This window comes from Ochotona princeps, chromosome 11 (genome assembly GCF_030435755.1).
Source record: "Ochotona princeps isolate mOchPri1 chromosome 11, mOchPri1.hap1, whole genome shotgun sequence".
In the NCBI taxonomy this organism is placed as follows: domain Eukaryota; kingdom Metazoa; phylum Chordata; class Mammalia; order Lagomorpha; family Ochotonidae; genus Ochotona; species Ochotona princeps.
Genome location: NC_080842.1, coordinates 304,103 through 332,087, shown reverse-complemented (window position 1 = coordinate 332,087; position 27,985 = coordinate 304,103). Strand labels below are relative to the sequence as shown.

The following is a 27,985-nucleotide window of genomic DNA, read 5'->3' as shown; positions in this document are numbered from 1 at the left end:
GGTAATAATGAATGGGACACACATGTGTATGCACACACACATACCTGTAATTGAAAATAATCAATTGTTCTTTCCAATTCTTGTTCAAGGACTTTGACTCTCCATCTATGAAGAAAAATTATTTTTACATTAATGTATAAGCACAATACCCAGGGCACTCATAAAACATTATTTACATCAAGAGTTTTCTATTCTTAGCAAAAAACTCCCAAAACTATATATATTGAGAAATAAACATGAGGAATTATCACGTTCTCAAAAAAAAACATGATCTGATGTTAATATTCTAGTATTTAGGCACTCCTGAAACAAAGGTCATCCCAAGATTTAGACTGTGTGTATATCTGCTTTAAGTCTGATCAAGGGAGGCTTATTTGGACATCTGAAATCTTCATGTGATCATAGAAAATTAATGTCCTCTATTTGACAAATGTTATTCATTACCTTTGCAAGATTAAAATGATGGGGACAGCACTGTGACAAGGTGATCAAAGGCTGCTATGCTCCTGCATCACCCACATCTCGCATGAGCACTCATTTAAGTTCCACCTGCCCCACATTATCAAGCTCCCTGCCAACGTGCCTGGGAGCGTAGAGAAAGATGGTTTACGTGTTTGGACCCATGTAGGAGACCCTCAGGAAGCTTCTGGCTCCTTGTTTCAGACTGTCCCACCCACAGCTGTGGTCATTGAGAATGAGTCAGCAGGTAAAAGACTCATTCATTCATCCTTTCTCTAATTGTTCCTTGCTCCATGTTTCTCCTCATTTCTGTTCACTGCCTTTCAAATACATGAATCAATTAAAAAAGACTATCAAGCTAAATCTTTCAGATAAAATCCAACTTTGCTTTTTGCGTGATGCACAACTAATCACATACAGCTGAATCTTGCCTTTTGTCTATAGCTTTTACATTAGTTCCTTGGGTCAACTGAAGAAGGATCCAAGGTTAAAGCTGGACTTAAAATCTTGTAAACAAAGCTGACTCCGTGGCATAATGGGATAAGTCTCCCTCTGAGGCACCATAATCTCATAATCTCATATAGGCCACTCATTCAGATTACAGGAGCTCTATTTCTGGTCATGCGGCCAAGCCAATCTAACTTTTATCTGTCTTTCTGTACCTCTAACTTTCAAATAAAATAAATAAATGAAAAGAGACTTTTAAACAGCCTAGTGTGAAGGCTAAATCTTCACCTTGCAAATCATAGGGATCCTATATGGGCAGCAGTTCCTATCTCAGCTGCTCCACTTCCCATCCAGCTCTCTACCTGTGGCCTGGAAAAGAAGGGTGGCTCAAAGTCTTGGGCCCCTACAACCATGTGGAAGACTCAGAAAGCTCCTGGTTTTGGATCAGCTCAGCTCCGGCTATTGTAGCTACTTGAGTGAACCAGCCGATGAAAGATCTTTACTCCTTGTATCTTCTCTCTGTAAATCTGCCTTTCCAAGAAAATTGAATAAATTTTTTAAAATTTCATATACCTATCCAAATAATGTTAACTGTGCATTTTCTCTGATTTTTCTGGTAGTGAGCTTTTAGCTACTCTCCAACTCACAAAAGAAAAAGCATTTAATACCGGTAACTGTTGACTGCTGCTGTCTCACAGTTAAGATTATCAGCCACTTTGAAAATATGATCTTCTTTCTTTAGTTGGCAATTTTCTTCTACCAGCAATTTCCTTAAGCAAAAATATTACACATTTCCCTTAATACGCATCATAAAACAATTTTATTGAATTTTATTGCTTAACTATATCAAAATTGGTGATTCCCAAAAGTATTTCCATTCTTATCATTACAAACACGGCATAAAACTGCTATATAAACATAGCATTTAACATTATAAACTCAAATTTTAATGCAAACCATCTAAAATACCACTGCTATCACAACAGATGCCAAAGTTTTGTGTAGGAATTTCACACAGAAATTAATTTAAAAGGTGCAAAAATGAAATTATGAGAATACATAACATTTATCCAGACTTCCCATATAAAGCAACATTATATTTGTTACACAGGAGTAAGTCACAATAAACCATGTTTAAGTCATTTTAGATTGGTGGTTAATGATGTGGGAATCCCTCATGCAGCTCCTCAGCCAGGCACAGCGCTGGCTGCTGCAGGTATGTGAAGTATCAACCAGCAGATGCAAGGTCCCTCGCCCTCTCTCTAATGCTGATTTTCAAATAAGAAAATGAATCATTTTATATCACTTTTAAATCTTGAGTTGGCTTCTGGGTCTGATCAGAAAGTAACAAAATCATACTGTACCCAAAGTTAATTATGTTAGTAGTATCATCAGTAATATTTTTATTAGTGTGCATACTTCTTGCAATGATAAGTGGCTTTTGAAGCCCTGAGATTGTATCAGAATCTATCCTTAGGCCTTACATGTAATGATCTTGCTTAAAGACTGAAACAGCACTACAAAAATACTACAACCCATTACACAATATATATGAATGCAAGAAACTAAGTCAGGTCTTGTATCATGATAAATGCAGATACATTTTTTTCTTTATATACATTTTATTTTTTATTTTGTTTACACAGTCGATTAGGGTGGGAAGCGTCCTGGATTAGGGGAAAGTAGATGAGATCATCGTTTCAAATTTTTTCTACTTTCTGTGTCTTGGAAAACAGGGAATGGGAGGGGAGCAACACCCAGACTCTCAACCGCTTCAGCACCTGGGGATAGGGAATGGCCCTCCAATGCCATCCTAGGGTCCCCAGTGTGGCACAGGCTACAAGGGTTCTGCTCCCTATTTATTCAGGAAATGCCAATAAAAACCACATTACCATTCCAGCAAATACCAGTGAGAATGGTCTATATTTGTCAATCTATTCACAACATGTGCTGGCATGGATGTGGGAAGAATGGTACCCTGTTTCACCGTTGGTGGGAATGCAACCTGGTGCCACCACTTTGTCAGTCAGTATGCAGAGTACTAGGACAACTGAAAGTGAATCTACCATATTGTCCAGCTAGTCCAATACTGAAAAAAATCCAAATAATGCGAAATCTGCATATGAAAAAGTGACCTGCAACCCTATATTTATAGCAGCATGATCCATACAAGTGAAGGCATGGAAACAACCCAGATGCCTTTCAAAAGATGGATAAAGAAACTGTAGCAGATCTACTACATGGAATAATAGACACCGAAATGAAATCAAATTCTACCATTTGCTGCAAAATGGTCCCAGCTAGAGACCATTATTCTCAGTGAAATAAGTCAATCCCCAAAGGACAAACATCACATATTCACTCTGATATGTCAACCTTCACGCAAAATACCAGATCAATATCTAAGCTAACATATACATACATGTATTTATCATTGAAGATACTTTCCAATATGCACCTCTTCTCCCTAAAAGAACTCACAATGAAACTGTTAAATATACTTCGACAATAGCATATGAGATTTTCTAGCATTGTCTATACCTACAAAGCCAAGATAAACTTAAATAGAAGAATCATAGACTTGTGATTGTTGCTATAGGATACTATTGTTATAATACAGTAGTTCAGAATGAGGTATGAAGCGGGAATCTCTGTGCCTACAGAACAGTGAAAATACACTAAATTGGACATAGGTATCATGTCACCAGGTAATTTAAACTTTAGGGACCACCCACATATATACTGTCTGACCTAAACAACAGTGTGCAATGCATGGCTGTGATTTGATCCACATGCAGGGCTCACAGGTAGTGATTCTTTGATACTACACTTTCCATCTGGATTGAATTTTAGTGACTTAACTATGGAAGAAATCCTGTGGGAGATTCATAAATGTATTACATCCTACACACTATAGCAAATACTGGTTAGAAAGAGATACTATATATGAGGCATCATGCGAGTATAAAAAATGAAATCACCTCATTAGGAAACAACTCATAATGAATATGGATATGGGAGAAAAGAGTGTTTTTGAAGACTCCATAGCCTGCAGATGGTCATTAATTGACACCTGTTCCAATGAGACAACAGATCTATGTACCCTCTTCTTGATTTTGAGAGGGCCTATTAGAGTATCAATGCAAAAGAAACCCTTTTGATATGACCAATACATGGTCGTATCTTACTTCAAATATTTAAAGCAGCACACTTATCTATCAGGTTCTAGCCTTTCAGTCTCTCCAACAATAAATTTGGAAAAGTGCTAGTAATTTACTAGTAATATTTCCAATACAGTAGTAAGAAATATCAATCCACTTAATTTGGACGCTATACCTACAGCATATTAGCCAAAAGTAATTCTTCCTTCCTAAGAAGTTCCTTTCCAGTATTTTAAATAAAGCCATAAAATACCTATCAATACAGGATATAACAAAACAGAAGCCAGCAATGGCTTAGGAAGTCACCCTGATCAATTAGGCAAATTAACTCCTCTTAGTTAATAAGACAAGGAATACTTCCATAGGAACAATTCGCGCAGGGTACAGGAATCAGTTTACCATATATTGGAGTTGTGTATAAGGAATTTAAAATTTAACTGACACTTAAAATTTTCTAAATGAGATACTCCATACATTGGAGATGTGTATAAAGAATACTGAAACCAGACATGCTCAGATTCCTTGACGTAGTCTCAAATATTATCTAATTTAAGGCAATCACATACTGAATAGCCAATTCCTGGAAATTACACAAGGTTTTATGAACTATTTCAAAACTTCCAATAGTACTTTCAACACTTTCTTTCTGTTATCTGCCCCAGTTTCTCTCTTAAAGATACTATCTTAAGGTCAAATAATATTTTTAAAATTTATTATATATATGTGTGTGTGTGTTTTATTTTTATGGTTCCATAGGCACATGCTTTCCACCCTCCCACTACCCAGTCCCCCTCCCCACCATTTTCCCCCATGTTATTACAACAGTATGGCCCTTCAGCAACAATCACACATCCAACATTCTGCAATTTAAATGTATCACACATTGTAGGTATAGACAATGGTAGAAAGTCCAGCATCCTATTATCAAGGTATGTTTAACTGCTTTCATTGAGAGTTCTTTTATTCAGGAGTAGAGACACATTGTGCAGTGGATCTTCACTTCCCACTATGCTACTCTCCATTCCACAGTTCATCAGAGGGAATGTATGTATATACATGTTTACCTATATATCTATTTAACTTCTATGTTGCATGAAAGTTTCTTTATATCAGAGAAAACACATGTTCCCTTTGGTACTGGCTTTTTTTCAGTGAGCATAATGGTAGATGGTTTGGTACCACTTTGTTGCAGATGGTAGAATATCAGCCTTTCCAATGGGTGAACAGTATTCCACCCTAAAAAATGAATGAGCAAATCTAATCATAAATTAAGAATATTCAGTAATCACAGAAATTTGAACATACAATATATGACTCTGCTTTCAAAGGCTATTTTACTTGTCATGCAATGGAGTTGGCAATGATTTTTATTACCTGCATGGCATCATGTCATTTCCTTGATACACTTCAGTCATTATTGGGACTTCCTGCGGATGTGTCCCAATTTCACTTCCAAATTGTGTCTCTTCTGACTTCAAAGGTATTTGTTCAATCAGATGACTTTCAATATGTTCTAAAGAAAATTTTAGGTCATAACAGAAGGAATATTTTAAGTTACACACTAACATCTGAGGGCAAAAGTTACCAAATTAATAAGTTAATGACAAAATTAACAAAATTAAAATGGCTCCAACAATAGACCATCTAATGCTTTTCAATAGTTAAAAGATCTAGATCTACTATTTTAAATATTGTTTCATATTTTCGTATAAAATCCTCAAAAACCCCCATTGAATTTAGCATCTATTATTCAACCTAGAAGCTAAAATGCATTAAAAAAGGCTTTTAAAAGCATTTTTTAATAGTTCCTTAAACTATTTCCATAACAATCAGTAATATCCATTTTATCTAGTAAAGAATTTGCCTCTCAATAGCATTATATTTCCATTCAGCAATAACTTTTAGGCTTAAACATAATATGTGTTATAAATCATACAAGGAATTTAGACCTTTTGGCTAATAAATACTCAGATGTCCTCTAGACTTAAACCAAACTATGCCTGAGAGAAAAGTATAAACTTTAACCTACCTTCAACTGCTAATTCACCTACAGTAATCTATAAAAATGAAAACTAACAATTCTAAATAATCTGAGTGCTTCAAAATCAGTGTGTTATTTGATGATAGAATGAAGGAAAGATATATTTTCCAAAATGTGGCATGAATCACTACCACAAACTAAATCACTACCACAAACTTAATGAAAAGAAAAAATACAAAATCGTATTAATAAGTCAAAAATTTTAGTAATTACATGTATTGAGTATATAACTATCCTAAAATACTCACTACTTATTTAAATGAAAATGCAAGGAATTTTTAAGTAAATATCTTAAAAATAAATGATTGAATACACACAAAACTATGTATATCTGTACTTTTAAAAAACTTTTGCAACCCATTTTAAAAGTTAAGCTACTTAGGGCCCGGTGGCGTGGCCTAGCGGCTAAAGTCCTCGCCTTGAGAGCCCCGGGATCCCATATGGGCACCGGTTCTAGTCCCGGCAGCTCCACTTCCCATCCAGCTCCCTGCTTGTGGCCTGGGAAGGCAGTCGAGGATGGCCCAATGCATTGGGACACTGCACCCGCGTGGGAGACCCGGAAGAGGTTCCAGGTTCTCGGCTTCGGATCGGCGCAGCACCGGCCCGTTGCGGCTCACTTAGGGAGTGAATCATCGGATGGAGGATCTTCCTCTCTGTCTCTCCTCCTCTCTGTATATCTGGCTGTAATAAAATGAATAAATCTTTAAAAAAAAAAAGTTAAGCTACTTATTCCACTGCTAAAAACAATTATTTATTAAATTGATGTTGAGTATTTTCTTTTTTTAAAAAAAGATTTATTTATTTTTATTGCAAAGCCAGATATACAGAGAGGAGGAGAGACAGAGAGGAATATCTTCTGTCCAATGATTTACTCCCCAAGTGACCACAATGGCCAGAGCTGAGCCAATATGAACCCAGAAGCCAGGAACTTCCTCCAGGTCTCCCACGCGGGTGCAGGATCCCAAAGCTTTAGACCAACCTCGGCTGTTTTCCCAGGCCACAAGTTGGGAGCTGGAGGGGAAGTGGAGCTGCCAAGATTAGAACCGGAGCCCATATGGGATGCAGGTGCGTTCAAGGTGAGGACTAGGCCACTGCACCAGGCCCGAGAATTATTTATAAAACAGTGTTTCATTATTAGAGATAATGCTCATTTAGCGTAGAAGTTTGAAAATACAGATTAGATTATAAACTGCCCATGCTTCTCTATTCAAAAACGATCATTATTGACATTCAAATATTTCCTTCAATACTTTACTAATATAAATTCTGTGATTTAAAAATTTTTAAATGAGATGCTTTTTAAAACCCAACTTAAAACTTCAAACTTAAAACTGACTATAAAAGAAATGTTATAAATATCGCTTTATATTTAGTTTTTTTGTTAACCTCTTAATTTGTCTCACCCATAAATTCAGTTTTTTATAAGCTGTATACTTACAGGAAAAAAAGGACATAATAAATGAGATTCAGAACAAGTCAGTTTCAAGCCTAAAATCATGCAATATTCCCCTTCTAAATAAGCCTACTATGAGAAGCAATTTTCTCTTGCCATAATATCGCTGTATCACACACACACACACAGACACACACACACACACACACCATTTTAAGTACACCTTCCACTTCCAGTCCAGTTTCCTATTAATGTACCAGGGAGTCAACAGATCAAAGTTCAAATTCTTGGGTTCTGGCCAACCACTTAGGAGACCTGGATTAATTCCTGGTCTTCCGTCTGGTCCAACCCCAGCTGATATGGGCATTTGGGGACTCAATCAGTAATAAAAGATTTCTCAACACCCATCTCTTGTCTGTCATTGTTCATTTTCAGTAAATGAATAAATACAGAAATCCTTCACAATTTAAAAAATCACATCTTTCTTCATGAATGTATTTATTACTTGAGCTGTAGTTCAGGGGGGAAAAAGCATAACATTTGGAAGAACCATCAAGGAAGGAAACTTGTTGTAAGGAACATGAGATCTGTCTATATTACTTTTAAATTTCCTGTAAATCTCTAACAATTTCAAAATAAAATATTTTCTAAGACGTATTTCTTTGAATGGCCGAGTTATAGAGAGTGAGGGAGAGTAAAGGAGAACCAGAGACAGAGACCAAACTTTCTTCTGCTGCTTCACATCCCTAACACATCAACAGTCAGGGCTGGGACAAACAGCATCCAGGAATGCAGAGCTCTCTCCAGGTCTCCCTTGTGGGCAGCAGGGACACAGGTGCTTTCATCTCCCATTTCCCACTGTCTTTCTAGCTACTTTAGCAGGAAGCTGGAAAGGAAGTATGGCAGGCTGGACTCAAACAAGTATTCATATTGATGCCAGCATTGCAGGTGGCACCTTAAAACACTGTGCCACAATGCCAGCCGCTAGATGTCACTTGAAGAAAAAACCAAAGTCATCAGAACTGGTTTGAAAACACAGTGAATGGCTTCAGCTAACCCAACATTTGGCAGTTCGACTGCAATGGGTAATGGTAAAAACTACTGTGATGATCCAAAGTAGTGTAACGATTTAACTTAATAAAAATCTTGAGCTATGAATTAGTGTTTTATGTAGCACTCATATTTTGAGCATGTCACCTACCCATTTGTTTAGCCTACAATAGGGAGAAAAACAAGCACTGAAATGATTATGGTATTCATTTTTTAAAACTGCTGTAAGGAAGACATGTATCAGCTGTGAGGAGAACAGTAGGGAAGGAGACTACAAGTCTCTCTAAGGAGTTGAAGGGATTGGTTGAAGGTGTTCCAGCTGAAGGTAAATGTAAAGGGAGACAATGACACTGTGTTGCAGACATGCCAAAGCACAGTGTATCAAAAGCAAGGACTGCAGGCGAACAACCAAAGAAATAGCCATCATTTTATCAAAAGATGAATCCTGACTTAATACCTAAGGGAGTACCGTTTTCCGAGTCACTCTTCATGTCTTGTTCCACACTGTCATCATCGGCAATATCTTCTCCAAGGATGGCAGAGCAATTTTCCATCTTTAGAAAGTGTTCAGAGATTTTAAAAAAAAAAGACAGAAGGTAATAACTTACACTAGTGCATTTATTATTTCTTTTCTCTTAAGATTGATTTACTTCTTTATTTCAAAGTCAACAGAGAGGAGAAGACAAGCACTCTTCCATTTACGGGTTTGCTACTCAAATTATCACAACATTCTGAAGCCAGGAGCCAGGACCTCCATCTGGGTCTCCCACATGGGTGGCAGAGGTCCAAGTAATTGGGCCATCTTTCTGTTGCCTTTCCAAGTACACTGCACCAAGGAGCTATGAGATGCTCATGTATGTGGTAGCTTCACCTACAGTACCACAATACCAACCCAAATGTATTTCTTGTGGACGTACAATTACACTTTTTAAATAAATCTACCTAGAGTAGGTATTTGGCACAATAGTTAAGAAGCCCATTGAGATGCCCATATTCTCATCTGAATGCCTGGGTTCCCATCCTCACTACATCTCCTGATTCCAACTTCTTCTTAGTTCTCCTCCATGACCATATTCACCCCTAAACGCCGCACCAACAGGTGGTGCAAGTAGAAGCATCCCTGCCACCTTGATTGGACATTCAGATGGAGTTCTTGGCTGCTGGCTACAACAAGGTCCAGGCAAGGCTGTTGTGGCTATTAAGCTCTATAAGATAAAACCAAAACTAGTGATTCTTAATGAAACATCTTACAATAGTTCATTCTTGCTAAATCCATATTTTAAAATGGCAAAATGTTGTATGAGATGATTATCTGCTACAAATAAAAGTGATCATTAACATAAAGTATATATTTTATATAATGACCAATCTGTGATATAAAGATTACAAATTTTAATGTATTAAAAAGAAAACATAAGTGAGAAGTTCAACTGAGATAAAATACATTCTTAAGAAGTATTCAAATTAGAACATGAGACGTTTCCCAGCATTGGGTTGTTTTTTCTTGGATTGCAGAAAAATTTTCTAGCACTGTAACAAAAATATCACATGACTGTGTCGTATATTTCTCTGGAAAGCCCCACTTAAATCTATTCTGCTCTACAATTTCCATCCTTCAGTTGCCTCACACTTTTAAGAGTTTGAGGCACCAAACGAAAAGGTCTACAGCTTTGCACACAGTGCTAGGATTGTTCTGTTTAACATGTATTTCAAGGTCTGTCAATCTTTGAGCTTAGAGAAAAAGTTAAACAACACATTTCTCACATGGCATCCACAAAAGGAAGGGTTCAAGGACAAGCCTTCTAACTCACAAATGCAAAAATCCACATATGTTCAAGTCTCTTATGCACAATAGTGCATTATTCACAAACAGTCCATAAATACCTACATTTTAACTCAGTTCTATTCTGCTAATGATACTTAGTAACTCTGTTATGGAAACAGTGATAGCATTATATATTTAGAGAATAAGCACAAGAAGAAGAATCTGTCAGACACAATACATTTTTTTTTCAAATAGATCTGATGCACAGTTTGTTGAATCTATAGCTGTGGAAATTGTGGGTGCAGAGGGCAAGCTATATTGTCAAGATTCCAGCCTAGCAATTTAATTCATAATTTGCCATTGCAATGATTTGCTTCAGTTTATTTTGTTTGGAAACAAAGTTTTTAAGTTTCTAAGTTAAGACACAATTCTACCCAACTCAGTCACACACATCAGTAGAGTCACTTACCTCAATTTGATTTTCATTGTCATTGATAGGTTGGTCTGTCAGTATTGTAGTGCAAATAAATGTCATTTTCTCTTTAAGTCCATTCAGCTCTTGTTTCGGTATTTTAGCTTCTCCAACAAGCTGAAATCGCAACAAAAAATGCAATTCATCATACATGTTTGTAAACAGATGCATTTACAAGGCTGGTATGTCAATAACAGACATCAAAAAGACAGGAAAGATGACTCCTATTGCAAAGGATTTTCAAATTGGGGTAGTATAAAATAATAGGCTTAAGTATTCTTTAACTCATTTACATATGTATATAAAATCAAAAGTTTTCTGAGACAAAAACACAGATACTTTTTAAAGTTCATGTAAAATGACTAGGGATAAGTTTGTCACTAAAAATTCTTCAAAATCAATGCAAGTTTTCAATAGTATGAATTTTTTTCTATAAAATGGTTGGAAACACATCTCTCTCCATTTCCCTCTATCCCTCTGCCATTCTGTTACTTTGCCTGTCCTAGAAAGAAAATCCTTTATTTAAAAGTAACATACTTAGGCTGAAAAAAGAGACTATGTAGATAAGTAAAAAAAGGTATAAATTCATGAAAGAAATTTTCCATATACATATGAAAGAAACATCTACTTACACTTCATAACTTTACCATCAAACAATAAATTTTCTTGTTAAACTGGCCCTTTATTGGAGAATATCCTACACAATCACACCTCCAAAAATCCTTTTCTGTAAAATTACAAAAGAATCAGATGATGGCTAACAGGCAAAATAAAATGAATACTGGGGCCCGTGCTGTGGCACAGCCAGTCAGGCCTCCGCTTGAAAGACCTGCATCCTCTGGGGGTATCCAACCAAGTACTGGTGGCTCCACTTCTGATCCAGCTCCCTGCTTATATCCTGGGAAAGCAGTCTGGGATGGCTTAAATTCTTGGGCCCTTGAATCCATACAGGAGACCCAGAAGAAGCTCCAGCTATTGCAGACATTTGGGGAGTCAACCAGAGAGCAGAAGGTCTCTCTTTCTCTATAACACTACATGTCTCTCTTGTAAACATGCCTTTCAAATAAAAGTAAGCCCTAAAAAACTGAAATTAAATGGCATGGTGTGATATCCTAGAAGTTAAAGTCCTTGTTTTGAATGCGCCTGGAACCCATACGGGCGCTGGTTCTAATCCTGGCAGCTCCACTTAATAGGAAATGCATCAAAGATGACTGTAAAAACAAAACGTGGAAAGTGACAGAAAAATAGTAATAAACTCAGTAGACCTCAGAAGCTGACATAAAAATGGGAAGGCCTAAAGGCAGATTAATTTGGTAGCACTCCGCAAAAATTAAATAGTCTGAAGGCAAAAAAAAAAAAAAAAAAGCCAGCAAGAGCATCACAGAAAAAAAAAAAAAGGAAGAAAGAAGGAGAAGGGAGGAGGGAGGAGGAGGGGGTAAGGGGAAGGGGAGAGGAGGGAGGAGGAAGGGGGAGAGAGGAAGGAGGGGGAGGAGGGAGGAGGGGGAGGGGGAGAAGGGAGGAAGGAGGAGGAGGAGAAGAAGAAGAAGAAGGAGAAGAAGAAGAAGAAGAAGAAGAAGAAGAATTGGATTGAGCCTCTCATGTAACAAGGCACGACTTGACATCCATATCCAGTATCTCTGATAATGAAGCGGCTCAAGTCTCAGTCCACCCAGTTTCCTCTTTCCAATAAATACGACCCTGAAGAGTCAGTAGGTGATGGTTTGTGTAGCTGGATCCCTGCTGCCTACATGGCAGACCAAGAGTGAGCTCCCAGTTCTGAGTGTTCTGGCTCAGCCCTAAAATTACAATTATCTGGGGAGTAACCCAGGTGATAAGAACTTTCTCTATCTCCACCTCTCAAATAAAAACATTTTATAAGATTTACATCTCTTGAAAACAGTGTATTGATGAATTATGAATAGGTATATAGGAAACAAAATAATTATGATAAAGAAAATGTTGGGTGAGACAGAAAATGTAATCCTATTACAAGACCCAGATATAGCACTTACAGAACTATAATGCAATTATTGATCATATGTAGTTTCCCACTGAAAAACTATCAAGTTACTGGGAAAAGAAATACATGTGAATGAGTGTATCTTACCTATATAAATGGGGAAGAAAAGGATAAATATAAAGTCCTCATTTTATCTACCTCCAGAATCATGTGTGCCATTAAACCTCAGATAAGATTTGGATGTAACTGCTATCTGCTGTGAGTGCCAAGGTATAAAATATGCTGGTTTACTTTCACTCCAGGAAAGAGTAGCAGAAGAATATACACTCGTGTACCCCTCCCTAAAATATACACTTGCAAGTGGGCAAAGAAAGTGTCCTACTCTGATAATAACAAGAAAAAATATCTACTCTAGGTCTTAATATGTTGTTGGTCACAAGTATGCCCAAAGTGCTTCTAATGACATAGCTGAAAGCTAGAGTCTCTATTGAGTACAAACCTGTTTCAAGCTTTCGTGAAGCTGCAAATTTTCAATCAATACCTTAAATAAATCCAAACGTGTTTGAAAGCTCTCGGTGGTTCTTTTAGCCTAAGTATAAAACATATTAAGTCAGTAACAATTAACATAACACAACAGATCATCTTCATGGACTCCCTAGAATATCCACGTGGACAACAGCTAAAGCATCCTAAAGCATGGAAACAACATGCCAACAAAGGCAGCAACATGCCAACAGAGGCAGCCCAGCATAGCAGGAAGAAAAAACCTAGAATCAGAGTATAGTTCTGCCACCAATTTGCCACGTGACCTTGGACAAATGACATAACCTGTTATCAATGTCCATGTATTGCATAGCAAATTTTGTGAACCATGTATTCTGTATCTCATCCACTAAAAACTAACTTTACGAGAGTTTTTCTGCCTTAATATGTTAAACACCAAGCATCTTCAACAGGTCTCAGTATATAGCAACAGCTTTTCAAATATGTGTGTAGTGTTACAATAAACTTTCATCAAGTGCCTTGTGTGTGTATGTAAACTGAAGATCATCTACCTCTGAAACCCTAACATCAAATAGTATTCCTGAATAATAAAAGCAACAACCAAATTTAGTTTATTTGCAAAAGCAACAGACCTACAAGTGTCAGACAAATTCAACTTACTGCAGCAATTTGTGATTGGAGGAGTTTTCTTTCATCATCCAGGGTCTGGATGCTTTGTTTTGCCTGGAAAGAAAGTATCAGTTAGTAGAGAAGTATTTACTAAACCCCTCCAATTTTCAAGATGCCACATTTCAACTTTGATACTTCACAACACTTAAGGTACATAATGTACATTACACCTTACACACATCATGATTTTAACTGCTCATATTTACAATGTCCTAATCAAAATTTTTAATGAATAAAAACTATACAGTGTGTATGTGATCATTCAACATAAATGATTTATATGGCCTACATCAGTAGTGAATGTAGAAAGTTCTGTAAGAAAATATGCAAAAAAAAAAAAAAAAACCCTACTTCACATATGGCATCTAAGGAAGGGAAAACAGAGGATCTGGAAAATGGTGCTCTCCATTTTTTGACCTCTATATTCCTTACCTTTTTGTATAGTACATGTTATACTTTGGCCAATAACATTACATTTTGAAACCCCATTAGCATATTATAATATTGTCATTAAATACAAAAAGTCTTACCAATGCATTTTGTTCAAAATGTTCAGATTTCTCTTTTTCTAATTGTTTTTCTAAAAAGAAAACGTCATCCTGTTCGTTGAATTTGCAACTCTCCAGCTTTTCATGTGTTTCCTAAAAGAAAAGTCAACTTTGTAAGACTTATGTGGGAATTTGTAGTTAAGGAAATCAGGTGACTACACCCAAACACATGGAGTATAAGTTAAGTCTAATTCACAGATCCTAATGATTGTCAGAACAAAGTGCCAACAAGCAGGTGCCAACAAGCTTCTTCACAGAGAATAAACAGTTCAGGCTTGCAGGACACACAATCTCTATCACAGTTATTCACACATACTATGTTAATGAGAAACAAAGATAATTCTAACTGAATGAGCAGCATTGTGCCGTACAACTTTTTTTTTCTTTAAACAAAAAACAGGTGGGTGAGAGAGAAAATCCTTGAGCCTACGGAACTATATCATGAAAAATCAAACAGAAAAAAGAAACTGGTGGAGAATCCACTGTGTAGAGTTTGCCAACCTTTGCTTTAAAGCATTCTAAAACAAAAAAGGTGAAATAACCTAATTCATTATAATGTAATAACATCAAAATTAAATAAAATCAAGATTTCTTCATGATATTTGATATTGAATTAAAATAATTGTACAATTAAAAATTTTAAATAATTATTCCTACTGAATTTTAAAAAATGTAATAAATATGCCTCTGCCATTTGTGAGCCTTCAACAAAGTTGAAAAAACAAAATCAAAAGTTGAAAAAACAAAATCAAAAGTTTCAAATGTAAAGCAAGCAAAAATAATTTTTTTAAAAAAAGCTCTATTGTGCTGCTGAAAAAAAAGTTATTTTTCCTATCTCTCTAAATTTGACTATTTTTATAGCAATTTTCTGACCTGAATCAGAAATACTCTACCTGCTCTACTGGTTTAATTTTTTTTCTAGATTCAACTAATAAATTTGTGAAAATTCTCACACAGTTTGTATTTAATTATGACTACTACCCCTGAAAATAAATGCTATGTCTTCTTAATTAGTAAAATAAGAAAAAAAATTCCAAAATATCCAATTAGCTAATTTTTCTGATATGTTACATAACTGAAATGCCTTCACAACAGGCTGGCATATTCCATTATTTCAGTTTGTCTACACATATACTCCAGGTTGAGTAAATGTGTTTGCTATTGAGTTTTTCCTGTTCTATTAGCAAGCCAAATGCCTTCTAAAATTCTTCTGTCAAACTATTAGTCAATTACTACTAGGATGGTGTTTTAAAGGGTCAGCAAGTATAAGAGGTTATCAATATGCTTTTGATATTATTAGGTAACACAGGAAGAAAGCATTAATAGATATATCATATTTGCAACACAATTTATGCCATCCTTTGCACTGCACAAGGAAATTAATGACAAACAGATGTTCTGATGATGAAAGACATCAGTGATTGAAACTGCCACATGGAATTGAACTCCTACACCAAATTAAAGTGTCTACCACCTTCTAACTTCACATCGGTGGAAGCAGACCTCTTCTGTACTGCGTTATTACTCCCTGCTTTTCACATCCCGATCTTTAAGTGGTAGTGGCATATTCTAGTCACTTAACTTAATCCATCTTAATTGAACTAAAGTGTAGTATATTTTCCTTACAAGGAGTTGAATCACACCAGGCTCAGGAAAGCTGAATCATGAGAATACTCCTCATTCAGTAACCTCAGGTTGGTAACTTCAGACCAGCCATGGGGGAACATTCTTTTTTCCTCAGAACTCAGCAAATGATTTTTGGACAGCCAGTTCTGAAACACTTAGCAGCATATCAATATTTACAATGCAAATCCCTGATCTGATTCTGAATATTTCCCAGTGTTCTGAGGATTACAGAAAGGTAAATACCATTACACAGTTTAGGTAATTTATTGCTGACAACTATTCCTGAAATTGTTGTAATGAATCCTTCGTCTCCTCGTGGAGTAAACTGGGTCCAAAAAAGGAAAAGTCACTTCAGGAATTTTCCAGGAAGGAAGAATAAACAGCTTCTAGTGAGCTCTACCGTGAACTGAATATGCCTCAGTCAAAACATGCTACCTAGCAATGACCTATTCCTAATATTTAACCATTTTTAAGTTATAAAAGTTAAATTATTCTTTCACACCTCTTTGTAACTTACTTTACTGACAATACATTATCTATAAAGTCTATGTTAGTCATCAGCAACAATATTTGCCCCAGCTTTCAAAAGGAGGCCATTTGGTTTCTTTACCTTCAAAGCTTGTGCTTTATTGGACTCCTCAACGCTGGAATGTTTCAAAGATGGCTCTAAATTCTCATTCTGAAACAAACCAACACCGTGAGCACAAACTATAAATTATTCTAATAAACATTTACTTATTTGTTTGGAAGGCAGAGCTTCACACAGAGTGAACTTATGAAAACACCTGTTTGCAAGAGCCAGATTAGAAAACCATAACTGAAATACACATAATGAAAAAAGGACTCCCTTATAAAATGTATGAAAATTATTAAAAGGAAAATATGAATATGCTTTTTTAAATGTGAAAAAGCAAGTCCATAAAAAGGAAATTCAAGTGGTTCAAAGATATATAAAGAAACTCATTAGGACAACACAGGGTAAAACCAGAATGAGACAATGTCACTCCTAACACAATGGCTAAAATTAGTAAGAACTGTTAAATGTTGAAGTGAAGAACAGCATAATGCTGTATTACACTCCAAATAAACTATTTACACAAAACTATGAACATAATAATTAGTTTTCTGGCTCTTATTTTTTATTTTCAAAATTGTCTTACCTCTTTATCCGCAAAGCTATGTTTGTCAAGTAGTTCACGTTTTTCTTGTATTATTCCAGAAACTTCTACAGCAAGCTTTTTGTTTTTCACTAAAAACATATAGAAAACTGTAAGTTTTCAGATTATATACAAAAATTATGAGATCTAAAATAGAACAATAAAAAAAAGCTTACCTGTAAAACCACAATTCTTAACCTGAAACAAATTTTGAAAAGATGTTAAAGCAAATATACATTTAGGTAAATCCAAGTTAACTTCTGCCAATGTTACAAATAATTTCTGCATGACAAATGCTCTATTTCCAATGAGAAAATCTACATGTGAAAGTCTTCCTTTCAAATTCTTAAATTAAGTAGTAAATAAACAGCTCTGAAATAGTTTTTTGTAAAGATTCCTGTTTCATTTCACTGATTTATTTTCCCGAAACAAATCTGGCACTAAAAGAAATATTTTCAGAAAACTATTATCACATTCCCTAATGCTAACATTCAAAATAAATATGATAAATATCATCAATTGGACACATCTGAACTGATTGTAAAGAAAACAGTAAAGCAAACCTTACTTTTCTTTGATCTTTATCAAATAATAAAGTTAAAAAAATCCATTTTCAACAGCCCCATTAGGGATGAGGAAGGAAATAAAAGAAAACTTAATTCAGCTATAAAATATGGATACAAACAAAATTAAACAAGGAAAAATAGGGTATAATAGAATGCTACAATGGTAAATTAGTGAGTCAAAACATTATTTTGAGAAACTCCCTCAAGCTTAAAGGAAACAAATCAGCCCAACTGCTTACTCCTCTGCCTGCCAGCACTCAGTATCCCATAATGGTGCCAGATCTCATCCTGGATGCTCAACTTCCCATCCAGCTCTATGCTTGTGGCCTGGGAAAGAACTGAAGGATGGTCCAAAGGCTTGGCACCTGTACCCATGTGGGAAACCTAGAAGAAGAGCTTGGATTCTGGCTTCTGATCAACTCCATTCCCACCATGGGTACACTTCGGGGAGTGAACTAGCAGATGGAAGATCACCCTCTTCTCTCCTTGTCTCTGTAAATCTGCCTTTCCAATAAAAATAAATAAATCTTCAAAATTAAAAAAGTAAAAAAAAAACAATACCTGGAAAACATTAGTTCAAAAAGAAAATAATTTTTAAAATGAAGAAAAAATTTCTCCATGTTTACAAAAAGACAATCCTAACTTTGAGTCTGCAGAAGTCTAAAAGATAGAGAAAAGGAATTTTATGGCTAGACGCATTATATTCAAGGCAGAATAACAAGTTAAAAGACCCTTAAAGAGCCCTTATGATGTCATAGTATGTTATGCTATCATCTGTGATAGCAGCATCTCATATGGACACTGGTTGCTCTATTTCAAATCCAGCTCCTTGTGAATGCACCCAGGAAAGCAGTAAGAGGTAGCCCATGTTATTGGGCCCATGCACCCACGTAGGACACTGGAAAAAGCTCCTGGCTCCTGTCATCTTTTGGCCTGGCTCAGCCTCACTGGTTGTAGCCAAAAGTTTGGGAGTGAACCAGAAGATGAAAAAATAACTCCCCTCCCTCAGTCTTCATCTCCCCCTCCAACTATGCCTTTCAAATAAATCTTTCTTTCACCATACCTTTTAAAACAATTTTCTGTAATGTTTATGTAAATGATGAAGACATCACAGACACATTCGGGGATAGATGTGCAGCATGAGGAAAGTGAGAGAAAGAGAAGCTTGTGTTTTTATCTATGTTCATCAGGAGAGAGTGCACTCCTTCCTGCTGCACGGCTCTCTTGACCCAGGAAAGGGAGTGGCTGCATGATGTCACCCTCAAGTTCCACAGGAAAGGAGCATATCTTGGAAACGGGATCAGTTTCACCAAGAGATCAGCAGCTCCATTTACAGTCCAATTCCATTACTGACTTAGGAAGCAGCAAACGGTTGCTCAAGAATTTGAATTCCTGGCACATATGGGGGAAGACACAGATGCAATTTCTGGGCTGCATTCTGACCCAGGCTTTAGTTATTACAGCCACTTGAAGGATGAACCAGTCATTACAAGATTAATTGCTTGTTCCCTCTATTTCTCTTGCTACATTTCAAATAAATGTGTTTTTTTTGTTTGTTTTTGGTAAGTGGAAGAAGTTAATAAACTAAGCTTGAAGAAACTAAGTACATCAATTATCAGTAACCATAATAAACTTCTGAACTTGACCTACTGATGGAAAACAGTCTGGTAAGATGGTCACAATCCAAAGGACAGGGCTTGGGTTCAATCTCCAGCTCTACCTCTTGCCTCCATGGTCCTGCAAATACAAACCAACCACAGGAGGCACCAGCAACAGCTCACGTATTCGGGCCATGCTACTCATGCAGGAGGCTCTGATTGGGTTCTCAACTCACAACCACAGCTGGCCCATCCCTAGCTATTGGAGGCATCTGAGCAGTGAAATAGCAGAGTGGACATTTCTTTTGGTCTGTATGTCTCTCTGTGTTTCTCTATCTCACTGTCTAATAAAGTTTTAAAAATAGAGAAAAAAAGAAATGAAAGAATTTTGGTATTTTAATACTACAGAAAACTTCTACAGGAAATTCTTTCAAAATCTTGTACTTACAAAATTGTTCTGAATGCCTTTGGTTTTTATATTAGACATAGAACATAAGTGATTGTCTTTCCTAAAAGCAATACACATTTCTTATATTAGCTGTTCAGCTAAGCATTGTTTACTTACACATTGAAAAATTCTCCACAAAAACATGAAAATTAGAAAACATGCAACAACAGTTACATAGATCTTCCAGTCCCATGGAAAACCACGAGAATCTTGACTTTGTCCAATAGTATCAGGTAGCGTAATCAAAACCTTAAAGACAAAGGAAATTAAGTTCTTAAAATGCAATTTAGGTAATAAGTACTGATTACAAACACAGTTACAACTCTATATAGTCAATTCCCTCATTTTCTTTTGAGGAAACAAAATCACCACACAGAAGGCACCACAGGATATTTTTCTGCAAACTTCTACCTACTATCACTCTACAACAAAGAAGTGCAATAGAGGGAAAGGCAATGATTTCTTAAACTGGAAGCATACAGATGTGTTCCCATAACTTCGAAAGAAAAGAACAGAGACAAAGAAGGCCAAAAAAGAAGCTGAGTGACCTAAGTTCTCTTACTTTTTAACACCAATGGGGTTTTATATATAAATTATACTGTATTTTACACAAAATATATTCCTACTGGAAAGAAAACATTTATCTGAAGCTTGCAAATAGACGTTGGGGAGTGGATATTTTTGTTTAATGATTAAGATACTCACATTCCACAGAGTTACCTTGTTCAATTCCCAGTTCCAGGTACTGACTCCAGCTTGCTGCTAAGGCAGACTATGGGAGGCAGCAGTGATGGCTCAAGTAACTGAGTTCCTGACCCCACATGGGAAACCTAAGTTGTATACATGACTCCCAGCTTCAGCCCCAGACACAGCAGACACTCAGGGAGTAGAGAAGCAAGTGAAAGCACTCTCATTCTGACTCGATCTCCACAACTCTCAAACAAATATCTCAATTAAAAAGTTTAAAAACCAATGACAAGTTGGGCCCGGCGGTGTGGCCTAGAGGCTAAAGTCCTCGCCTTGAACGCACCGGGATCCCATATGGATGCTGGTTCTAATCCTGGAAGCTCCACTTCCCATCCAGCTCCCTGCTTGTGGCCTGGGAAAGCAGACGACAACGGCCCAATGCATTGGGACCCTGCACCCGCGTGGGAGACCCAGAAGAGGTTCCAGGTTCCCGGCATCAGATCGGCGCACACTGGCCGTTGTGGCTCACTTGGGGAGTGAAACATCGGACGGAGGATCTTCCTCTCTGTCTCTCCTCCTCTCTGTATATCTGACTTTGTAATAAAATAAATAAATCTTTAAAAAAAAAAACAAATGACAAGCTTGGGTTTAAAGTTCTGTTTTAAAGAATTCATTTTATTTACTTCAGAAGTAGAGTGAAACAGAGATAACTCTTCTATCCACTTCCCCCAATCACAAAAGCAGAAGCAGCTAGGAATGACCAAATCAAATGTCTACAACAACATCTGGGTCTCCCACATGGGCCGCAGCAGTCCAAACACATGGGCCAGCTTCTGCTTCTTTCCCATGTACATCAGAGTAAGTACATCAGAAGTGGAACAGCCAGTATTTCAGCATAGAACGGCAATGTCATGATTCTGGTCCCTGTGTTTAGATTCTGAACCCCCACATCCAAACTCTATAGGTTTCTCTGATTATCTATGATGGGAATGAGACATTTGGAACACTCAGGTAATTCAGAGGGTGAACGTTCCCCACTCCCCATTCATGGTAGTCATGCCATAACTGTGACCTTGTAAATCATTTCTTTCCCCTACCCCCACCATAGGTCTTGAGCACAACACAGCTCAAGACTTCCAACATTATTTCTGTGCTTCAACTTTCTCTGGGTCAGCTTATCACCCATCATCACTCAATAAGATTTTTCTGTTGTTTCTTTGCCAAGCCCCAGATGCTACTCTACCAAAAACAAAGGAGGCAGGTAGGAGAAAGAAGGAGAATAAAAACACATTTTAAAGAGTCTTCTGAAGTACAAGGTTAGTTCTTTCCAGGTTTCAATCCAAAATCTCTACAGCAACTGTTCACTTGCTAGGAACTTTCTGCCTAAAAAAATACCCTTTAAGAAGTACTCTCCCCTCCAAAATCATTTTTCTAACTCTAATCCCCACACCCAGGTTGCTGTCTATAGTTCATTAACCTATAGCAAATAAATAAACCTGATAATAGCTTTTTTATGGGGGGGAGACAGAAAAAGAACAATAACAAAAAAAAAAGAAAGAAAAACCAAACTAGTTCTCACCTAGTTTTTCACTCTCCAAATGCCTGCACTTGAATGCCTAGAGTGCCACAGCCAGAAAGCTGGCAGTTATTCCAGATCCTTTTTCTCCCTCATCCCTAATTAAAGCAATATCCATTTTAATTTCCAATGCTTAAATATATCCTCATTCATTGTCCCCTATCACTGCAGCTCTATCTTCAGTTTTGCTTCTCTGACATCTAACCTACATCCTTACGAAGGCCCAGGTCTAACTCCTGAAAAGGCTTCAAACAGCTCCCCAATGCCAGCAAGCATGCCAACATATCAGTTCCTGAGCCCACTCGCCACTAACACAGCTGCTTTTTACCTTAAAGCACTATTGTGCTTCATGCCTGCACTGCTTAAAACATTTCCTCAGCCTACAGACTTCCATATTCAGGAGAATGTCAGCTGCCCAGCCTATAAGTTTCCCTAGCAGGTGTGTGTGCTTCAGTAAGCATTTGATTTTTTAATACTAGTGATCTGTTCTAACTGTTGTCTTCTTCTCCTTGACACCTTGATACTGGTGGCCAAAACTTTGTTACTTCACTCAGAATACACACACACACACACACACACACCCCTCCCTCACGCTACAGTGCAATAAATGAAAGAACAGCATAATTACATCTGCCTCAATGTTTAGTCTTTTAAAAATATTAGTGTTTTTTTTAAACTTGGAAATATGCAACAAAGACAACTATACACTCTGAAAGGGAGGAGGTCTCTGTTACCTAATAATGAACTGAACCAAAAAAAAAAAAAAAAAAAAAGTAACGCTGGGAATTGACAATCACTAAGCTTTAACAATCTCCTTTCTGTTAACAAGACAAAGATGAAACAGGGTGAAGAATCTCACTGAAAAGCACCTCAATCTCACCTCATTGAAGATAATGAGATATAATCCCAAACTTTCAACTGAGCTCAAGTGTCCTTTCAGTACAAGAGGTTTCATCACTAAATTGATTTGGGGAGATTTGTCCTCAAAATTGTCACAGTTGGAAAAATCATGTGTCATGGATCCCTGCCCAAAATTTAAAACAAACATAACAAAAAGGACACTTCATTTGACACTCTGAAACCATTCCCTTACTTTGTGATATCCAATAAACCAATAAACCAATGAAGCTCCCTCTTCATGTTCCTGATACCCAGGTCCTGCTCTACCATAGGAATAAACCACCCAATACACCTGGCCATAGGTGAGCGCTGGCCTCAGACCCTGTGGCAACAGTGGCTCAGATCACAAAACCCACATGGCCCCCAGACTCACGTCGTGTAGCTCATCCAGGAACCACCCCACATATGAATGAGGGGTGGCTCCTGGCGGCTCCATGAAGCAAGGCAGCTTCAGTGGTCACCACCACATCCACGGCCTCGCAGCAAAGAACACTGATTTTTTTTCTGAAATCTAAACCTGGCAACCGGAACGTACCACTGCAGAGCCAGCTATGGGGGACCAGGGAGAGCCAGGGAAAATGGATCCCACAGGCCTGTGGTGTCACACCACACAACTGCTAGGGTGTCATGGCCCCTCTATTAAACTTTCTATTTCAGGATAATGCAGGTCTGAATGCATCCCACTAGAGCCTGTGGCATACCCCCTTCCCACCATCCCACCCCCTCCCATCTATGTAAATGGAATCATCCAACTGCCACTGTGAGGTCAGAGGCACATGCTGGCCCCTCCATCTTGGAGGGAGGCTCTCTTAAATGGGCAGATGCTATTCCTGGATATGCCCCCCCAAATCCAGGAAGATAAAGTATTTGGGTCTGGAGAATCTAATTGGGCCTCAGGTCCTGAGCTGTAGTGTATGCTATACAGCCAGAAAGATTGGGGCTGTGGCTCAGAAACTCAGGCCTTGGGAAGCTGTGGTGGTGGCTGCCAAGCTACTTCCAAGGGTCTCACGGTGCAGCTCCATGGGGTGATTACAGTGTACCTGCCTTGACCCAGCAGCCCAAGCCAGCCCAGACCTGAGCCTCAGCAGCTTGTCAATAATAACAGAGGCACAACACAGGGACAGCCTGTAAATGTCCAAGTGCTATCAGGAAGCTGGTCAATCATGGCACTCAGGGGGTGGGAGGAATCTGTGAGCTCCATTCTACATGTGGCCACTCTGGGAAAGGGGCTGGCAGGGACCCATTAAGAGGCATCTTCTTGCCATCGGAGGACGTGTTGCCACTGTACTTCCAGCTCTGAGCCCTGAGCCAGATCTAGGACCATGCCAGAGCACAGAAATGGGAAGCCTGATTTCTGTTGAAAGTCTCCGGCTCTCTAGTCCTGAGTCCTCAAACACTCACCTGCCCACTTGCCTGACCATGCGCACAGATCAGAACACAGGAGTCTCCCTGCTGATCAAGTAGCTGAGGGGGTGTGGCATGCAACACCTGCTTGCTGGGCTCCCTGCAGAAAAAATGTGGTGAGTTAGAGATGCTTTTGTCCATGGGTGCCCCCCTCTTCTAGATGTTCCCTGAGCCACTTCTTCCAATCAAGCTGGACATTCCACTTGGCATCAGCATGATCACCTGCTCTGGGCATTGCCTGGAGGGGCTTTCTGGCACCAGGGGAGGAAGCAATGCAGGAGAGATGAGGGTATCCAGTGCCCTACAGAACCATAGGGAAGACTCAGGACCCAACCAATGATCACAGATATGGTCCAGCATACCAACAAAAACTTGTGTTGATAACTTTCAATGGATCTCAGGAAGGGATTTGAGATCCACAGCAAGATCATTACCAGTTCAGTATCAGGTCCCCACAGTGATGGGCAAGAGGACAGCCCCTCTCCAAGCCCTCCCCATTTCCTAGGATGAAGAGCTCTCAGCATGAGAACCAGGTGCTCACAAAGTCTTTTTATTTATCAAATCAATTTCCTTTTCCAAAAAAAGGTTTTTTAAATGCTTGAGATAGGTATATCAATTTCCCCATTCAAAAATAACGGGCTGGTTGTAGGCCACAGAGTGAAGAGAATATAAATGTAAAAATGGAAAGCCTTGGAACTGGTATTGTGACACAGCAGGTAGGGCTGCAGCCTGTGGTGCCTGCATCTCATGCAGATGCTGGTTCAAACCTTGGATGCTCCACTTTCAATCTAGCTGGCATGGTGTTTGGGTCCCTGCTCCCAATAAGAGAGACACAGATGCAGCGCTTAGGTCCAGCTTTCGCCTGGCCCAGCCCTGGTCATTACAACAAACTGGGGCATGAATCGGAGCAGACAGAATAATCTCTCTCTGCATCTGTCTTTCTCTAATTTGGACTTTTTAGATAAATTAAACAATAAAGATCAGAAGCCTTTGTTGTGCTGCAGTGTGTTAGGTTGCTGTGTGGGATGCCCTCATCCCATGTTGGAATACATGTGATCTGATCTAGTTCTGTCTCCTCTGCAATGTCGCTCTAACTTAGCTTCCTGCTAATGCACAGGAATAAGAGGAGCATGTGACGGGCCAAACACTGGCTCCTGGAGTCAGCAAGGTCCAGCTGCAGCTGTTGTCATCCATTGGGGAGAGAAGTAGCAGATGGATGGTGTGTGTGTGCACGTGCATGCGCGCAGGTTCACATGCAGCTTTCCCACTAATTTTTAAGGAAGCAAATAAAAATGCAGCTTTTCAGAAATGGGGAGAGTTTAAACTAGTTAAAATACTTGCTGTTTTAAGTGAGCAATACAGAGTGGACAGAGAGCAGATGTGCATGGCCAGTGTAACTCCATTTAACCAGGTCTGTGAGTGGTCGTTTCTATGAGATCTTTTTCCCTCCAGATGGCTCATAGCAGTTAGTTCAGGACACTCCATTTCTAATCACCTTCCAAACTGGATCTCTTGACTCCTTCTGCAATGTCAGGGCTGATTACAGCCACCGGCTGGATTCTGGGAAGCATTAGGGCTTCAGAACGGACTTGCCATTCCATCAGTGTAGTAAGTGCTCATCTCTCTTCCTGCCTCTGACACTGATTGATACACTATTAGGACCAAATGTAAGACAGGTTGAACCTTTGAGTGAACTTGCATCCTCACCAGAGGGAGGCACATTGCTTTTTCCTTTCTATGTAGTGGATGATGATTTCTGGATCCTGTTACTAATTGGCCCTGGTATCCAACTTGGGAAACAGGATCCTTGGTAGTGTAAGTACAATCACCTACTTCGTCCTCCAAAAGGGGAACAACCTTACGAATGTAATGAGTGTGGAAAAACTTTTTGCCATATGTCATCCTTTGTAAGACATTGGCAAACACTCACCAGGGAGAAACCTTATGAATTCCACCACTGGAAAAGCCTTTATCTAGAAATCACAACTTAGAATACATCACGGAACAAACATAGGGGAGAGACCTCATGAATACATGGCTCTGGAAAAGATTTCTGTATAAACCATGTCTTATGGACGTCAGTGAAGTCAGAAAAGGAGGACAGACATGAGAGTAGTGACTTCAAAATGCCTTTTTATGAAAATCTGTTCTCATGAAATAGGAAATTCACCAGGGATAGAAACTTTATGAATGTTCAGAATGGGACAGTCCTTTGCCAAAATCAAATGTCAGGACAGAGTATTCACCAAATCTTATGACTGTAACGCACAGGGAATAGTCTTTTTTTCCAGGTGTAGTACCTCAGTAAATCAGGGAATTAAACAGAGCTGCTGCAAAGGCGGCTGCTGGGAGTGCACACTGCTTCTCTCCTGCACCGACAAGTGCCACTGTACTTTTTGGACAAGGTCTGTGCCAATAGCCAACTCACAGCATGTGCCAGCGGCCAGAGCCCTGCAGGTTGCTGCTTTGCACAAGGAAGACAAAGGGAAAGGGTTTCAAAGAGAATGTGGAGGAACAACTCACTAAAATAAGGTGGGAAATTGATCTTGCCACTGAGACTATCTCATCTTTAGAGTTGGTGACATCTTCATTTGTGGAGAAAGGGCTTCTGCTGGAATTACATCTCAGATGGGAGACTGAAGCTTCCTGGAACTTCCAACAGGCTTCTGGGTGAAATGAGCCTTTAGTGTGGATAGGAGAACTCATGGCTCCTTGCGTGCTCCATGCGTGAGGCCATCACTCTGGGTGGGGGAGGCACAGCCTGGACTTCTGGCTCAGGATACAGTTTCGCTCCCAGCTGCCTCTATCTCAACAAGGATGGGGGAGGAGATTATCCTGCACATATGGATCCCTCTCCCATGAGACACTCCCTGAATACAAAAGCCCCTTTCTCATGAGGCCAACCCTGCACTCACAGGGTCCTTTGCATGTGGTCATTCCTACAAAACCACTATCACACAAGACCATACCTGCAACCATGGGCTTCTGTTGCATGAGGAAATCTCCGCAACCAAAGGCCAAGGTTGAGTCAAACCTTCCTGCAACCACAGTTCTCCATTGCATGAGGCCATCCCTGTACTCAATGGTCCCTGATATCAGAGTCTTTTCTATACCCGCAGGGCCCTCACGCATGAGGCCAATTCAGCATACAAACAACCCTTTCACACAAGGCCACATCTGCCTTCAATGACAAATGTCACATGAGGATACCCCTGTACCAACAGCCAGTTGCACAAGTTCATCCTGTACACAAGGCATCTGTCACATAGGCCATCCCTGCACCCAAATGCACCTGTCACGAGGCTTCCTGTATACTCAAGCCTGTCATATGACTCTATCCTCATCCATTTGGTGAGGACTTCCCTGTATCCAAAGACCAATGTCGTACGAAAACATCCCTGCACACAAAGGACAATGTCACACAAGGCCATCCCTCCACACAAAGTTCCTTTCCACGAAGCCATCCTACACTGAGGGACCCTGAAGCATAATAGTATCTCACTTCAGGCCATCCTACACATGCAGAAACTTCTAGCATGAGGTCATCCCTGCAC

General features: G+C 38.8%; 1 protein-coding gene and 1 long non-coding RNA gene across 2 annotated transcripts in view; both read right to left on the bottom strand.

Moving 5' to 3' along the window:
* The window catches only part of LOC131481463 (melanoma inhibitory activity protein 2-like), a 68,695-nt gene extending 49,083 nt beyond the window's left edge, over nucleotides 1-19,612 (bottom strand). Inside the window, exons 1-10 of the mRNA XM_058670450.1 lie at nucleotides 19,574-19,612; nucleotides 17,429-17,450; nucleotides 17,256-17,344; nucleotides 16,706-16,774; nucleotides 14,452-14,562; nucleotides 13,248-13,337; nucleotides 10,786-10,905; nucleotides 9,021-9,105; nucleotides 5,442-5,580; nucleotides 45-105 (exon numbers count right to left, since the gene is read on the bottom strand). Of these exons, the coding sequence (XP_058526433.1) occupies nucleotides 45-105; nucleotides 5,442-5,580; nucleotides 9,021-9,105; nucleotides 10,786-10,905; nucleotides 13,248-13,337; nucleotides 14,452-14,562; nucleotides 16,706-16,774; nucleotides 17,256-17,344; nucleotides 17,429-17,450; nucleotides 19,574-19,612 (825 nt within the window). The remainder of the gene's footprint in view (nucleotides 1-44; nucleotides 106-5,441; nucleotides 5,581-9,020; nucleotides 9,106-10,785; nucleotides 10,906-13,247; nucleotides 13,338-14,451; nucleotides 14,563-16,705; nucleotides 16,775-17,255; nucleotides 17,345-17,428; nucleotides 17,451-19,573) is intronic.
* A 364-nt stretch (nucleotides 19,613-19,976) lies between these two features.
* On the bottom strand, nucleotides 19,977-27,222 carry LOC131481483 (uncharacterized). The gene is made up of 3 exons (XR_009246352.1): nucleotides 26,955-27,222; nucleotides 24,429-24,531; nucleotides 19,977-20,113 (listed from the first exon to the last, which is right to left on the bottom strand). It is a non-coding gene; the product is annotated as an uncharacterized LOC131481483 (long non-coding RNA).
* Nucleotides 27,223-27,985: the final 763 nt, after the last annotated feature.